We start from the raw sequence: 17,755 nt of genomic DNA, 5'->3' as shown, positions 1-17,755 counted from the left end.
GGGCAAAGACTCTGGTTTCCCTCTGGCAAGCTACTCCACGGTCTCCTTTCATACAACAGTAATTGTGAGCAAAAGAGTAGCCATGACCGATGATCTGCCAATCTTGGTTAAAAGCTACAGAAAAGGCCATAGCGTAACACCTAGAAAGCAAGCAACCCAACTCTCTTTGAACCTTACACCAGTATGGATACAAACCTGGATAATGGTTTACAGCTGCCCCAGTACATCACCACCTTCTGCTCTTCACCTGTTGCTAGAAGTACAACGCACTTACCTTGGGGTTCATCAGCATTAGGCAGGGTTGCTACCAGATGATTCCACTTCTTTACCAGGTATTCTCAGACACTGGTGTGCAGCAGTTGTCTCTCCCAAGAACATTTCTAGGCAAAGCTAAGGGATCTACCTCCTGCCTCTCTCCTGGATAAGAGACTATCAGGAAAGCTGGCAGGGAACTAATGGGATGCAACGCTACCCATACACTGATAATGCCTAGACTTTGATCTTCATGGTATTTTGCTTTGATAATGCCATTGCAGGGACACACACAAGACCTCGCTAACTAGATTTCCAGCTGTATGAAGGGAAAAAAGTTAAGCCATTAGCTGACAGAAGTGAACAGAACGTGCTACTCATCTTGCATCCCGCTAAAATCTGAGCTATTTCTCAAATTCATAGTCTGATTTGTGTAGGCTCCACTGCTATTACCATAGAACAGCAGTAGCAAACACCTTATTTCTCTGGGGAGCAGCACAGCGTGCCCATTGCCTGGCGGGTGACTCGAGTTGCTCCAAGACTGAGCACAGACTGCCTCAACCTGGAAACGGGTGCAGCAGTTCCATCTGCTGGCACAGCACCCATCCATTAAAGGCAGATGCCAGGCTGGCGAGCGACATCAACTGTCTCAGGACCTGCGTGTTCAGAGATGGCAGCTCTCCTCAGATATTAATACCCACAATACCCAAGTTCCCTCTGGCACTTGGCTTTAAATTACTTTTTCTTGGGGGGGTGGGCGGTGGTACAGACTGACAAAAATTGGCCTCTGAAAAGCCTCCCATTGAGACACAACGTCCCATCTAGGATTAAAACTATTCACTGCAGCAGGGCTTTTCTTTCAAAGGCATTCAGAGCATGTCTCCCTACAAATATTTCTGTTTTTCAGTAAACCCTTGCTACTTTCATTGTCTTTACCTTGCAACTTAACATTCATTTGTACTGAGCCATCTCATTACATAAGGCTCAATGCTCTCCAGGCCTTGCTGTGCAGTTTCCAGCTGTCCTGCACATTTATCTCCCTCACAAAGCCAGCGTGGCTAGAATTTCGATAAGGGATGGATTTACTGCATCTCCCCACCGCCTCGGTGCTCCAAGCAGAGTTCCTGTTTGGTTCAGGCAGCTGACCAAACACATTCTTAGTGACCACAGCTGGGGAGGATTTGAAGGAGTTCCCTGCTTTTCCTTTTCATCTAACTCAAGGAAGCCTCAAAGCTTGCTTTTAGCAGATCGCAGTTCTTAACTGCTTACAGGGGCACTACCAGTGATTTCAGGAATGATTTTAAGAAACTTCTTCCACCCTCTTAAAATCTTTCTTTTCTAACACACAAAGTGACTGCTAATGTACAGTGGTTCTTTCAATCAGTCGCTGTTTTTAAATGTATGCAACACGTACCTAGAATGACAGCAAGGCACGCCCGCTAAGCAACCGATTATCTGAATACTTTTTGCTTTTCTTTGTTACAACGCTGGGTTGTGCTTATTCTAGTAACTGTTACTAGACCAAAGCAAAATAAGGGCAATAGCTATCCTTGGGCAGCTGCCTAGTAAACAAGCCTAATGTTGAATGAAAAAGGCTGTAGACTGTTTCATTCCTCCTGGAAGGTCAGATGCCCTCTTTCATACACTCTTGTGTTATGCCTTTCTTCCAGTGTGAAGAACTGCGTACAGAAGGACCATGCGTCAGTAACACCAACGTCAACCAGACCAGCTTGGGCTTGTATCCGGATGTATGGGACTAACACCTGCTCACCACCCCACACGGAGTTTAGGTATGAGCAGCGCTCGAAGCACCTTGGTTCTACCATTTGGTTTTCCATGCATTTTACAAACAGCAATTCAAAGAGGTTGGGTTCTTTAGTTCAAATCTTATATGCCACAAAAAAGACCAAAGCCTAGGAAAATGTCTGTGTGGAGGATCATTTTCATGATGGACTGTGATGAACCCTTCTGCACATCACTCCCATGCAATGAAGAGGAGGAAATGAGGAGGATGCAGGCAACTACAGGGCAGCAAGCCTCACTGTGGTGCCTGGGAAGATTAGGGAGCAAATCCTCCTTAACGCCACATCCAGGCCCATGAGGGATAAAATGACCAGCAACAACCACCACTATAGTGGTAACCCAACCTGGTTGCCACCTGTGACGAGTCTTGTGGATGCAGGGAGAGAGTGGTTGTTCACCCCGACTTACAGCAAAAGCACACTTGCAGAGTGGATGGACAACCTACAATGGGGGTGAAAGACGGGGTGGACAGCTGTGCTCACACTTTTGTAAACAATGATTTGAAATCTAGGAGGTGGCCAGCTGCAAGTGGAGTACCTCAGGGGTTGGTACTGGAGACAATACTGGTTTTATGTCTTACCTACCTGTGTGATGGGGTAGAGCACGCCCTCATCAAGTCTGCAGATGACACCAAGCTGAATGATGGTGGGGAAGATGGGAGCAGGACAACCCAGAACATGGGAGAGGGCTCCCATTCAGTTGGATCTTGATTGGCTGGAGTGATGTGCTGATGGAAAATTTGTTAAGTTCATCAGTCCTGCACCCAAGATATAATAAATCAAGGGAGCTGGGGCTAACAGCGGACGCATTAGATAGAAGCCAGCAGTGTGTCCCCTTGCAGCTACAAAGGCCAACCCTGTACCAGGCTGCACAGTAAAACCACGGCCAACAGGTTAAAGTAAGTTATTTTTTTCCCCTGTATTCAACACTTGTAACCTGCATCAGGGGTAAAATATCCAGGTTTGGTACAAAACCAGATACTGACAAACCTGAAACAAGTCCAGCTGAGGACACCAAGATTGTTAGAAGGCTGCAGAACATGACAGGCCTCAAGGGAGGCTGAGCTGGATTTGTTCAGCTTGGAAATTAAGGCTGCAGGACCTGCAGTCTTCAACTACCTAATGGATGGTGACAGAAAATATGGAGCCAGACTCTTCAAGAGGCAACAGGCAAACTACAGCAAGTGAATATCTGTCTGTACAACAGACAATTTGCATTAAAGATGCTACAAAAACAGAACGGGAAGCCAGAGGCTGTCGAATGCCCATCTCTGGAAATACTCAAAATGTGATTGGACTCAGCCTTCAAAAACTGGACTACTTTCAAAGTCAGCCCTGCTTTGGTCAGGAAGTTAACCCAGATGACTTCCAGAAGCACCCCCAACCTAAATTACAATTCTAAAAACTGGAAAGATCAATGCAAGCTTCACCATATGGCTAACAAAACACAGAGACATCTGTTTGTCTTGTGGTGTGTGACTGTATTCCAATCACTGAAGATAATTTTCGTATCACCATCAATTTTACCTTAAGCCCTCATTATCAAATAGTCCAGGCTGCACAAGCATTCACGTACAGATGATCTGTCAAAAGCATGAATCTTAGAAGTAATGGTACTGAAGTTCAGGAGTGATGTTTATCTCTATGCAAATAAAGCTGCCCAATTCCAGGCCCTGGATCTTTATAAGAAAAAAAGCTTGAAACCACATGGTTTGGATAAGATACACAACTCAAGTCCTAGCCATTTTTAGTTCCTTTTAACAGCTTGGGTCATTTCTTTGACCTTTTGTGTCAGATACATGAAGAGAAATAACACAAACAGTGGCTGATATACTTTGTAGAATATAGCTTTAAGATATTGAGGGTGACAGAGCAGTGGAACAGGCTGCCCAGAGAGGTTGTGGAGTCTCCTTCCCCAGAGACATTCAAAATCCACCTGGACGTGGTCCTGTGCCCCCTGCTCTAGGTGTGCCTGCTCAAGCAGGGGGGTTGGACAAGATGATCTCCAGAGGTCCCTTCCAACCCCCACCATTCTGTGTTTCTATGTACCTTTCTAGATACATGAGCTAAGATTTTGTGTATACTGAAATTTTGTCCCCAAAGTACAAGATATTTCTCCTACAGCTGTAGCAGACGCCTAAGAAAATTATTTCTTTGGCTTGCTTCTTCGCATATGTTTTTATAAAAATTCAAAACCCTACAATCTGGAGGCAACACCACAGCTGTAGCTTCAGGTTTTTCAACTACTAACTACATATCTACAGATTTTCCAAAAAGTTAACATTTATTTGTAAGGTCACACTATCAGCGATCCTTTGAGAGCAATTATGCTCTTAAAAAATAAGCTTGAACAATAAGATGTAAAGCTAAAAATGATCTTCAGTTTATGAACACCTTACCTGAAAGTAGATGAGATATCCATAACTAGAAAGTGTGGCAACCTCCTTTCAACAGTGTAATAAAGAGCCTCTCCATGTAATAATACAAAAAAACAGCTACTAAAAATGCGACCTTTCGCACATTATTTGCACATTTCTTTGTTGTTTACTCCTTTCTATGCTTGTTACAAGCAGAATGATTGACCATTCCATCATATAGCTGTTTGTTTCCTTCTCATTTTAACTAGTGTTACTGTTAACATTCTCCACCACCCCTTCTACTCAGAGAAAACAGGAACATTCAACGTAGATTTACTAAAAGATCACTTTTCCAGTTGATGGTATTTACACATAACAACGACTTTATCGCAACAGAGAATGTAGGAATGGTTAAGAGGATATGCTCAGTGGATAACAGGATATGCTAACCATATTTTCCCTGCTGTGTCACGGATTCTAGGAGTCAGGAAAGAATACAGAACACTGGGATTCTTTAAGAAATCTTGTACTAGTCTACTTCTGGAACGATTAAACATCTGTGACAGATAGTCTATCCACTCCATATAGGGAAACATTTATGTAGTACCATCCGTTAAAGCTTGAAGGAAAGTAACATCTGTTTAAACCAGTTGACCGAAACTCAGCGTACATTGAGAAGAAAAAACTGTAACTGAAGGCAAAAAGAGGGTACGTCTAGCTATAGCATAGACTCCTTCATAAATAAAGTAAACAAATAATACTCTTAAGTTTGCTACGGTGCCTGTTCAGCCACATGCTTAACCACAGCTTGCTTTTGCTTTCAACACCATCTTAGTCTTTAAGGAGCAGGAATTAGAAGTCTGTGCCCAATTTGCACTCTAAGCTCCCAAGACCCTGTATCTTCTGCCCTCTGTCTTAGTTCTTTTTCTTTTGCACACCTTCCTCTTTCCAGGTAGCAGGCACAAACAAACTGATAAGTTCGTCTACCTGAGCTGAATTTTTTTTGGATGAATAATTCTGCCAGATAAATAAACTTCCAGGTATTAGAGAACAAGAGAAGGGACACAGAACAGTCAAGACAGAACACTCTTGTTTTTGTCAATATTTCTTTAAATCCCAATCCAGCTCCTAGTAAGACTGGACACTACTTACAACACTCCTAGAACTGCAGAAGAATGGAAACACAATAGGGAGCGAGTGGAGAGGGGGACAAGACAGCCCAGTGGCTGGCTTCAGACATTCACATACATAAAGCCAGCATCCACTGGAGTCGTTAAGGCCCAGATGCCCCACTAATAGGAACAAACCCAAACACAAAGGTAGCACATGAAATGTATTTACCTATTTAAACACAGGCAGCTGGTCAGGCTAGAATGGGGAAGGTAACTGCTAATTCCTTGTACTACAAGGAAGGAATGGAGTAAAAAAACCCGAGCCCACGGGCAGGTTTTTGCTTTGTGAACCTCTGTCTGTGCTGCTGGTTAACAGTGGTAAGTATAAAAAAATCAAAGAAAAATAATCTATTTATAGAACAAGTCAGTAGTCTGAGACATTTAGAAAAAAGTAAAAACAAGTCCTTCTTTAAAAATGGATTTACTAAAACAACTGTCACCCAGGATGACCCCAAGCCCTCTGGTCCTCTGGCAAAGCCAGGGGCACCTTCAAACAAGAACTGTTGCTGATTGTACACTGGTACACATCCAGCAAAGCCAGCAGGGAGGGGGATTTGCACTGCGAACAGTATCTGCAGACTGCTTGCTGGTATCGCTTGAGGCCATGCCCGTAGCCTGGTGATACTGGAAATAGTTGTGAGTGAAACTTTTCACAGAAGCACATGTCAGTGTGACCTCTGAGGTAAGTGGGCTGTCTTCTTTCCTTCCCATCCCTGGGTACAGATCACAGAAGCTGGTGCCCTGGGTGCTGTACCTCCTTGCCAGCTCCATCCTGCGTGAGCAACTTTAATGTGCAGGAGTGCAGAATTCTAAGCAAAGCCTAGAACAGGAGAGGGCACCCCCGTGCAAGAGAAGCGCTCTGCTTTTCCCAAGCTCTGGTCTAGCTAGACATCTTCGTCAATGTTTTCTGGCCCTCCTCAGGGCAGGAAGATCAGCTGTTCCCCACTAGGGAAAAAATTTTGCCTAGTGGAGTAGAGTTGGGTTTCTTTTTTGGTAAACAGAACCTTTGCTGATTTCTGAGATCATGAGCTCCTCTGCCCTTCAGCTACAAAAGAGAAATTAAAAGAAATTCATCCACTTGCTCCCATCCTTATAGTGTAGTGTTAGCTGCCTGGATATGGAGGCAACTTAACTCTCCCAAGACATTGCCCTACTCACTGGGTTGGCATGGGGAGGCAAAAGATAACTTCCAAAGTCACCTCCTTAGGGTAACCTGGTAGGCCTAAAAGCTCCAGCCTATGCCCACCAGTTCCAGGCCAGCTCCACTGCCAACATGTACTTCTAACACCCTGAAGTGTCTAATCTAACAGCCTTGGGTTTGCTCAGTCTCTAAGAGCAACAGCCACACTCAAAGATGGAAATATTCAAGTCAAAAAACACTGGCTGGAGCTCCTACTCAGGTGGTGTCTGCATAGATGAGTTGGTACCACTGTGCCTTGACGTCCCCATTGTATGAAGGAAGCCAGCTGTAAGGAAGGGACCAACTCTGCTGCAGGTCTGTACATCCTTGGAAGTGAAGCTCAGTGGCTACATTAGCTTCAAACCCTCTCTTTCTGTAGGGTTTCAGTGGTCCATTTCCCAACAAGTTCTAGGCATCGAGTAGTTGCTAACTTGCCTCCTTAAGATCTTCCATTGGTAGTTTGTAGCTCAGTAAGAAAGGAGGAGGTGGTGCATGAGCAGGGCTACTTGGTCCCTGCATTGGCTTCTTCGCACAGTTTATACAGATGTAATCCTCATTCTCAGCCATTTCTGGAGAGACCCCAACACAAATTTGATGAAACCACTCATCGCAGCCGCCGTCACACTGCACCCAGTCAACCTGCAAGAGATCAGATCATCAACACATAGCACATTAGAAGGAAAGACAGACAGGCATAGTTTCTATGAAGAAAATACCTTCTGTTAAACCCACCTGATACACCGAGAACACAAAAGCTTACAGGGCATTCATTTGTGCCCAAAGAGCTTGTTTAAACAAGCTGCTCCAGTTTAATAAAAACTAACACCCTTCCAAGAAACTTTGCCCCTCTTGCATCCTTAGACCATCACAACACAAACACACACTGCTGCTACTGAGGAAGATGACACTTGGCTCTCCTCTAATGAGAGGCAGGTATGATAGAACACATTTAAAATAGGAGCATACTCAGGGACAGTGACTTCAGCATAAATGAGAGGCTACAAATACACATCCTAAATCATATATATATATCCCCTTACACTGCATATCAAATGGTAGCTTTTGCAATTCAAAAATTACAGAAAACGGGACAACTTGATTACTGCTTTTGGCTAAAAAAAGCCACACGACACCAGCAGCTTTAATACTTTTCTACCAGGTAGATATTGGGTGTACAGCTGGTCACCAAATGCCAAAAAATGTACACAAACTGTAACTCCAAGGTGTCAGAACGTTTAAGCTAAAGTATTTCAAGCTTTGAGTTGAACTTGCTATAGAACAATTAGGAAAAAAGGCATAAAAACTGATCTGAAACTTAGGAAGGAAAAAAGATTAATTACTAGATTTCTGTAATTCTGAGTAAAAGTACACACTGATTTGAGTCAGTGGGCAGAAACTGAGATCTGCACAATAAGGAACATAGATTCTTCATTTTAATGGCATACACTGGTACAGCTATAGAAATTGTTCCTGCTGTAGTTCTGCTTCACCTTACAGAGGAATGTAAAAATAAAAACATATTAGAAAAGTAACAGTAGTGGCAACCTATCCCAAATGAAGAAAAGTTATCAGCCCAAGATTTTACTTTAGTTTGTAGGAAAACTACAGCTGAACAGATTTTTAAAAGTGACCAGTAATGGACACTAAAGGCTGCAGCTTCAGCAATTATACTCCTGTATCCACCATTTTTCACTTGTATGACATCTACCTGTTGAATGTACAAACACATGCCCAACCTTATGGAAACGCAGTCATTCCATTAAAAGCTTTGATTATGCAATCAGGAATTTTACTCCGTTTCATTTATGAAAGTTTGACAGATCTAGTACAACCTTCTTTATAATATGAACTTTAAGGCGCACTCCTCCCTCTTGTAATCTCAATGTCTGTAAAAATGTACTAATATAAGCTAATTATTATCTGTGAAATAAAGAGAACAGTGGTACAAAGACTATCATCTTTTGAGTGACTGAGTGTGATTTTTAACCTTGGTCTAAGTTTAAGACTTCAAAACTGGTCTTTTAACTGATCTTTTTAAGTGTTCAAATGAACACTTGAATTCCATATTTCAATTTTCTGAAACAAGAAGTTCTTGATATTGGTCTTTGTTCCTACTATCTCTTGTGCAAGCCAGTGCAGTATAATGTCAATCTCAGCTATTATTCGGAGCAGGTTTTTTTTCTTCTTTCTAAAAAGCAGGAAAAAACATTCTAAAAAGAAATTTTTTTGATCAGTCACTGTTAAAAGCTGACAATCAGGACAGGCAGTATCAGAGAGAAGCAGATCAAGTTTCTTTTTTAACAGTCCAATCAGGTCTAAAATCACTGATTCTTTATCTCCAGCAAGAAAAGTAAAGCACCGCAATTTGCAGATCCCTCAGTCTGCAGCGTCATTGCTCACAGACTGTATGAAATATGAAAAGCTTACTTCATTTAGGAACACTGCACATCCCACTTCTGCTCAGAAACACACTGAAGTCAGGAACATTTCTAGCTGAGTCAAAGAATGAAGCCTTTGAATCAGACAATGCATGCTGCACATAGCCAGCAAAAAAATCACACAGCTTAGAGAGGTTAAACTTCCCAACCAACACTGAGTACCTTTTGCCAGATTCTAACTTTTCATCATCTTCTCCTGTTTTAAAATACCTAAGAGAATAAGGAAGTTCTATAGTTTTAACTATTACATCTGTGTATCTACCCAAGTGCTACTCAATCCTCTCTCATTTCCAATCACACCACTTCTGTTGCTCATGCTGTTCAACCTAATTATTAAATTGTACTGGTCTTTTTGACTTCACATGGAATTGCCTATGACGGAACTAAGGAAAAACTCACTTTGTCCTTGCAGGGCCTCTGGCAGTTTTGTGCAGCACAGACAGCGTTCTCATCATCTGACTCTTCTGCTCCTGACCAGTCATACTTAGATGGAATATCTAGAACCTTCTTTTCTCGTTTTTTCTCTGTGCTCTCCTTTGCTAGTTCCACTTTTGTGACAACTGCTTTATCTCGCTTCTTTTTCCGTTCTTCTTCCTTAGCCAGTTTCTTTGCCAGCTTGTTTAGTTCTTTTGTCTTATCCATAGTGAGTTTTAGCTTCTTCTTCTTGGGCTTTTCCAGTTTTTTCAGCTCTTTGGATTTTTGCTTCATATCTCCGAAAAACTGCTCTGCTCTCTCCAGCTTTCGTTTCCGCTTCCTCTCAGAAGAATCTCTCCCTCTCATTTTCAGTGGTTTCTCATCCATGCTGTCATCCTTCACAAAAAGAGTGAAAAGATTATTTTTTTTTTCCAAATGCAGATATCCATGTACTATAAACCTGTGGTTTAAGAGATGTACTTACCTCCACCATTACTCTGACATGGTATGAAGAAACCTATTCAACAACATACCATTACAAATCCTAAACAAAAAGGGACTCAACTTTCTTTTCACCATATTAGAAAAAAAAATACTAAGTGGTATCAACTACAACGTGGTGTCAAACTACAACGAATCAAAAAACATCCAGCGGAAAAAGTAAAGGATCAGCAAGGGTAAGAAGGCAGAATAGCAGTAATTACAACTCCCTTCTCACATTGCTTTTTAATAGAAGTTGAGAAGATTAATCATTTGTTAGATGCTCTTGCTTATTTTTCATCCTAGGTCAGTCTTCCTTGTAATTATTTTTGAGAGAAAGCAATTGCTATTCTGGAGATTAAGGAAGAGCAATCGGTGAACTCTCAAAATGTATCATCAACTCAAGCAAGAGAAGAAAGTAACACATCCATTATTTGAATAGCTTCCAAACTGGCACACATTGTAAATATCCTGATATCATTAACAAATCTTAAACAGCAGATTCAGATCAGAAACAAGGTTTAGAATTGGCAAACTCTGTCACTGCAGGTAGCACCCACAGTGACAAGTCCTATTTATATCTGAAAGATTCACATGTATAGCTCCTTTGTACAAACAGGACTGACTCAATTTCAGTAAAACCAGCTATATATACTTTAACCTTAATAATTGTTAATAGATTAAGGGCATACTATAAGCCAGTAAAAGACTGATTACTGTACTTAATATAGCTACGCCACCCAAAAAAAAATGCTCTGAAAATTATTTTATAAAAGGTTACCTATTTTGCACGCAAATAGACATAGGAAGGTATTAAATTCAAAATGAGTAGTTCTGGTCAAGCAAGTATTCATCAGGGTTAACCAGAAAATGTTGTAACACACACACGCACCTCTTACACATCATCATCATTATTATTATTATTATTATCCCCCTCCCCCCCAAAAAAAGCTACGTTTAACTTAATATAACTGTCTGGCATTCTATTTATAAATTGCTATTTGCTGTCTGTTCTTCTATTAGTTCCATGCCAAAAACAGTGAAGTGAAGTACTTGGGTCAAAACATGGTAAAGCAGTACTTCTTTGGAGGCACGATCTGCTTTATACTACTGTCTTAAGTTATGGCAGCTTGGCAACACTTGACTTATCCAGTGTATACGGATGGCACTCAGAAAAATCAGACACCTGATTAATATTCTCATCTAACCTCACTGTTCACAGCATGTAACCTTCCATCTTATTACTGTATACTACCAAAAAGTCAAGAAAGAACAGTCTTCAATGTATTTCCTCGGTAGTTCAGTAACCCAAAAACCAATCATACACTCCATAACTACACATGGTCAAACTGACCTCTAACTTCAGCTGACAAATGATAAAGAATGGGTTCCAGTACAGCTCAAACAAGAATTCACCTTCTCTTCCAGCACACATCCCTTGCCCACTGCATGAATGAGGCTGAGTGATTTGGACTAGACCTCAGATTCAGCAGATAAACCTGCCTCGATCATTGTCAGCTGAGCAAAGTGATCAGCACATCTTCACAGTATATTAATAAAAAAGTTGCTATGCCTATGTTATTCTGGGGAAGAATAGGAATCTTGTTAGGTGCGTTACCAAACCATGTTTTTTTAATAAAAGTGTTCTTTCCCCAGTAATAACAAAAGTTCAGCAACATACAAGTATCATGTTAGACAAGTATTACGTTCTACAAGCAAAGTGTAGAGTTTCCATCTTCCTAAATGTTTCTTGTAGCTCTTTTGCAGATCAGTTCTGATTCCAAGCATAACCAGGAACAGCATTTCCTTCCCTAACCTCATGTTTTCTAAATTAAGGTTTGCATATGGAACTGCCTGAGAAAACTGTTCTAAATATGGTTAATTGTGGATGACAGTGCTATAGCATGAGTGATCAAGAACTGACTTTTTGGATCTCTTGTTCTGCTCTTTTCTAGAATCTACTACTCCCCGGCTGAAATCCAAACACATCAAGTAACTAAGCACTCAACTACCCAAGGTTATATTTAGAAAAATTATGTGGTGGGTTTTTTCCCATACCAGAATATTTCTTCAAGTTCCATACCTCCATGACATGAAGGAACCTGTCCTCAGAGGGTGGATGAGTAGCTTGTAAAATCCGCCAGATGTGCTGAGTCTCATCCAGTGACACCTCTAATAGATCTCCTATCATCATTAGATCTTCTAGCTGAGCTTTTGCTCCAGGTGACAGCTCCAATACAGGGGGCTCCAAACTGCGAGGTACCAGTGGACTCTTGCGAGGCTGCTTCCTTGGAGTGCTAGAACCTTTCAGACAGGAGGCAAGTCATAGTAGAAGAGATCAAAACCAAAAGAAATGACATACTTTTTCCAACAACAATCTAAGGAGGGAGACAATCCCAAGCAAAAAACATTGACACAGGTATATATATCAGACATCATGAAACCAACTGCAATATATCTCTACTGTACCTTCTTACAGGCAACATACCCTCTACAAGCAGCACAGAGCAGTTCCCCTCCTTACTGACTGCTCATCCCAGCTTCTCTTCAATTTTATCTCAATGGATACAAAAGCAAATACCTTGAGAGCAGCTTTTAGAAGCAGATGAATACGCATGTTCAGCACAGAATGAGGGAGCAGTCCACATGTGTGTCACCACTTCCTCTGATTTAATGGGGATTTCCTCATCACAAAACAAATTGGGCTCCAAGCTGCTAGAAGATTTTACACTGGCATTGTCCTGAAAAAGACCCACAGAAAATATGCAACATCTGGATTCAGAAGATACCTACTTCTAAGTAAATTCTACTAAGACTGACCAGTCTGCTGTTCCTAAAACCCTAATTTGAAGCACCCCACCAGAGACACCAAGACCATGTGCAAAAGGTACAAGTTACAGCCCTACTTAAATAGTGGATGAACACAGCAACAGATTTATAGTTAGTGCAAGAGAAACACTTGACAAGTTTCCTCACACAGCAGTCCCTCAAGTATGGTCTTCTGAAGTCAACATAATGAAGAGGTTTACTCTTTGCCTACAGAGTTTCTTTTGCTTGAAAAATTTAACTGCAAGACTGTAAAGACTGGTATCTTTAGTAAAGCAGGAGTATGCTGAGTAAGTAATGTTTACTACAGAAATAAACAATTAAAGATCTTACAGGTGAGGAAAAAACAGGGTGCTCCAGCACAGCGACAAATATTAACACAATGGCAAACAATCAAGACAGTGCCTTGGGATTGTGACTTTTATGGCAGTCAAACCATTTTAAGATAGGAGCAAACACGGAAAGGGAGAGGGCTGTAATACTTGAGGCTGTTGCGAATATTTCCATGAACAGAATAATGATGGCATTGGCTTGTGCTTAGCTCAAAATGCATTGTGTAGGATGGATAACTGACTTTTTAGATACATCACACACTGAAATGGGATGCATGCCTTCAGGTGCAGGTAGATCCATTAACACAATAGAGATCAGGAGTCTCTTGGCAGTGGGAGAAGCTTTGTTTGAGTAAGCATTACATTAGGCAGAGAATCCAGATAAGGCACAAGCCCATCTGCGTAGATTCCCTGATGCCCTCTAGTACTAACTTCTCCCTCTTCTTACTTACCCCTGCAGGTGAAATTAGTAAGGATAATCTCCTCAAACAGCTGTCTATCTCCACAGCACTTTCCAGAGATTAGCTACCCCATCACATTTGTGATGAAACTGGCCAACACACTGGCCAACCTATGTTAACATAGGTTAAACATACTTGGCATGCTGTGTAAGACTGAAATCTTTCAGAAAACAATAAAAAGCAAGAAACTGGCTTAAAGGAAGAGAAAGGCTGTAGAGCAGTTATTGACAATATTTACCTGAAGATTAGCTGTGTGGGTCCCAAAATGGCCAACTCAGGAAATTGTACCACCCAGACACTGTCATTTTATGACATAAAAAGGGAGTTTAAGAATTGTAATCTCTCTTTGGCTTTCAGTTACATGTTTAAAAGGAAGTGTAGTGCACACTAATGATTTCAGTACAGAACTAGAGGTGGAAACTTCAGATTTAAATTGCCCAGATGAAAAGGTAGAATAAATACATTCAGAAAGAGGAACATATTTCTCCCTATATAGTAATGGTTGTATCTTGTACAACATCTTGTTCTGGATATCATATTATGCTACATTGAAGAATGTTCAGGGCCAACAGGGAAACTAATAAAAAGGTATCGCCATTTGGTGGCCATAGGCAACACAGGTGCAAAGGCACAAGGAAAAAAATACAAGAGACAAAAATGAAAGCAATTAAAGGTGAAGAAAATTTAAAGTTTGACCAGTGAATCTGTCTGCTTGGAACAAATCTTAAAACAAGTCAAGCTATTGCACTCAATCAAATATTTGCTGGCAAGAATCATGTTTTAATTAGGAGCACAATAGAATCAAACAGGCCTTTTCACATCTGTTTTTGTAATCACTGTTCTACTTGAGATGTCTGAGACCATGGTTTTTGGAATATACTCTAAAGACCCTTAGGGATCCAAGGATTACTTCTACAAGGTCCACAAGAAGTTAAGAGCAAATTCATATATGATGCATCATGATCTATATACTTTTTTTTTTTAAACACACGACTCCACTGGAAAAAGTTTATAGATCATAAACTGAAAAAAACCAACCCTTGAAAGCCAACAGTGTAAAAATAATTAAACTATGAACAGCTTTGCTATTTCTTTTGATCTTTGCTGCTCCTAGTTTAGACCTGAAGAATTCGGTTGGCTGAAAATTTGTCTTCTATTCCAATTGTTAGTTGACCTAACAAAAGACATTTCTGGTCCCTTTGCTTCAATGGATTTTTACTTTTAGGTTTTTACAATTCCATGTAGTGACGGATCAAAATTAAAAGGGTTAAGCAACAGATTTTGAAATCATGACAACAGAATCATTAAATAAATGAAATTATAATCCTGCAAAACCCTCAGATCCTGACGAGCATATGGCATCTCTCTTGACATATGCTTTATCACATCCTCAGAAAATGCCACAGCTTTCAGAAATGCCTTATTATGACTCCTGATGCAAAGAACAGTGTGGAAATTTTTTTTTAATATAAAACTAATTTAATTAAAAGCTTTAACACACAATTGCAATGTACTCGTTAGCATTTCACATGGGACTAAGACAAATATGTGTTATTTGCATAAAGCTACTTAGAAAAAATACTACAAATAGGAGATTGAGGCAAATCATACCTGGAAAATTTGCTGTCCATTTATAAACCAGAAGATCTGCCTTAGAAGAATTTACATGCCCACACTGTCTTAAGTTAGCATCTTTTAAGGTAGACATGACACTATCACTAAAAAGAAAACACTGAACAAGAAGAAACAGCGGCATTGCTTTTGTCTCTACATATATCAAAAGGACATTTCAGAAGTTCTAAAGTGAAATACATCACACTGAAAACACTTGGCTATCTCTACAATTGCCTTTTCTGAAGACAGCTCTTCTCTAGTTAAAATATTTAAAAAATTTAACTGCAGTTAAAATTTCTGAACTGAATCCAGACGCTAATTTTGCAACATAATCCAGACATCTAGTCCTGAATATTTCCACACATCCAAAAATTGAACACCCGCGCTTCCTTTATATGAGGGCTGAATAAGGAGGAAGGTATGAAAATGTGAACGAAGCTCTGGCATCATGAAACTTCTTATAGGGCATGCAGTTTTCAAAGACTAATTTTCTGCTGTATCAAAAACTGTTGAAGAGCTCTCCATATAGACACTCATATTTATGATTCATGATATCTCTGATGGGGCATAAAGACAATGTTCATCCTCTATGGTATTATAAATACAAATCCCTTGAGAAGTGTATCTTTTTCCTTAACACTAAAAAGCACCTTCTGAAACTCAAATAGGACATTTGGAAATTTTGAATAAACACATTACAAAACTTCCCAATAGTCTAGAACTGAGATGTTCAGATAAAAATCGAGAAGTACCTCTCTTCTGCAACGGGAGCCAGGGCAGAATATACATAGATAGCTTAAGACACAAAAAATACTCCGAAATAAATGGAATTAATGAAAAACAGGTGTTCTGGATTAATTCCACACAGACAAGCCACACTGGATTACTTACCTTTATGTCATAGCCATACGTCTCCCTGATGTCTTCATCAGAGTCTGTCTCTTCATCATCGTAATCCAAAGTCTGCCGTGGGGATGAGGACACACTCCCTATCACTCTGTTAAAGGCCGATTGCTGGAAACTGGTCAAGTGTCCCTAAAAGGAAAATGGAATATGGGAATGAAACAATAAAATTTCCAGAAAAATCTATTTAAAAAGCTAAAGAGTTACTGACAAAGACGACAGTGGTTCTTTTGGCCTGACAATAACTGCCTGGACAGTCACAGAAAAGCCTAGTTAGAGCAAGATGGGAAGAAGGATAGGGAAATACCCAAGGAAAAGGTACTATTAGATTTTACTTCCATGTTTTTGAATAATAGTGACTAGAAAGCTTCTCCAAGAAAGGTAAGGCATTTAGACGCACTGAAGAAGGACAAGCACGGTAAAGTGCAAGGTATTCACATCCCTACCTGCAGGTCTGGGTTAGCTGCTGCTTTCTGTAGCTCTGCACTGATTATCTTCTCTGTTTTCTCCCGTGCTGCCTGCTCCACCATTCGCTGGCTGAGCACAGAAAGCTTAGCCAAAGCAGAGGACAACTCGTCAGTGGCCAAAGCCTGCCGCGCTCGGTCCTGCCAACTCATGGCACGTTCTGTCAAGCACTGCAATGCCTCCCCTTCCGGCAGCCGTACAGGCAGCTTCTGCAGGGACACCAGCAGAGACAGTATCGTCTCAAGCCGTGGCCTTCGAGAACGCATGCAAAGTGGACACAGAAACTTCACTTCTTTGGCCTGCCAACTAGAGCCCTTCTTCTGAGAACTTGTTTTGGGAAGGGGCACACAGCCACTATGAAACCAGTCTTTGCACAGCTCACACTGTAGCATGAATCCACTAGCTGTTTTGCGGCAGATACAGAATTTGACTTCTTCGATTCGATCCACCATTGTCATCTTGGCCAGGTTGGCTGCCCTGAGAGCATGCATGGCTTCAATCTCCTTCTGTTCCCGCTCCTTGAATATAGCCACCTACCCAAAGAAAAACAACAGTTCATGACCTTCACGGCTAAGAGAGGTTACATTTTATTAGCAGTGTAGGAAAAGAAAAAAAACACCAACATATCAAGAGATCTTTCTAGCTAAACTAGCCCAAACTTTAGGAATTGTGTGATCTAATTAAAACGTTAGCTAAAATACCTCCTCCTCAATTACTCAGTACTCCCCTGAGTCCTTCTGACAAGAGACTCTACATCAACTTTAGATAACCTTCTCTATATCTACAAAGTTTCTGGAGTTCGTAATTAAATCTGTCATGAGACCACCAGAAGAACAGGTTTTGACTCCAGGAAAGCAGTCAGAATTAGTTCCACCCATCTGTCTACTGAGACAATTGAGCTGAGCATTGTTTCAATGTTGACTCAGCACCAGGAGCATCTAAGTGACCACATATCTTCCTGAAGCAACTTGCATTTCCTCAGTGTCTCCATTCAGGTAACTATAACAAAGCATACTAAGGTAAAACAGACTGTGTATAAGCCACATTAATGAGCCTGCA

The 17,755-nt window shown here is 40.8% G+C and overlaps 1 protein-coding gene across 3 annotated transcripts in view; it reads right to left on the bottom strand.

The window, feature by feature from the left end:
• Positions 1-4,728: 4,728 nt before the first annotated feature.
• KDM5A (lysine demethylase 5A) overlaps positions 4,729-17,755 on the bottom strand; it is a 49,395-nt gene continuing 36,368 nt past the window's right edge. For 2 of the 3 annotated variants that reach the window (XM_075116037.1, XM_075116045.1), the window contains exons 23-28: positions 16,678-17,229; positions 16,220-16,363; positions 12,677-12,836; positions 12,179-12,399; positions 9,601-10,011; positions 4,729-7,402 (exon numbers count right to left, since the gene is read on the bottom strand). In XM_075116037.1, coding sequence (XP_074972138.1) covers positions 7,190-7,402; positions 9,601-10,011; positions 12,179-12,399; positions 12,677-12,836; positions 16,220-16,363; positions 16,678-17,229 — 1,701 coding nt within the window. In that variant the 3' untranslated portion in view covers positions 4,729-7,189. Of the gene's footprint in view, positions 7,403-9,600; positions 10,012-12,178; positions 12,400-12,676; positions 12,837-13,936; positions 14,013-16,219; positions 16,364-16,677; positions 17,230-17,755 lie in introns of those variants that run through there. The other variant, XM_075116053.1, reaches the window with a different exon arrangement.

Source organism: Phalacrocorax aristotelis, chromosome 1, assembly GCF_949628215.1.
Source record: "Phalacrocorax aristotelis chromosome 1, bGulAri2.1, whole genome shotgun sequence".
NCBI classification, from domain to species: Eukaryota; Metazoa; Chordata; class Aves; order Suliformes; family Phalacrocoracidae; genus Phalacrocorax; species Phalacrocorax aristotelis.
This window is presented reverse-complemented; position numbering and strand designations above follow the sequence as displayed.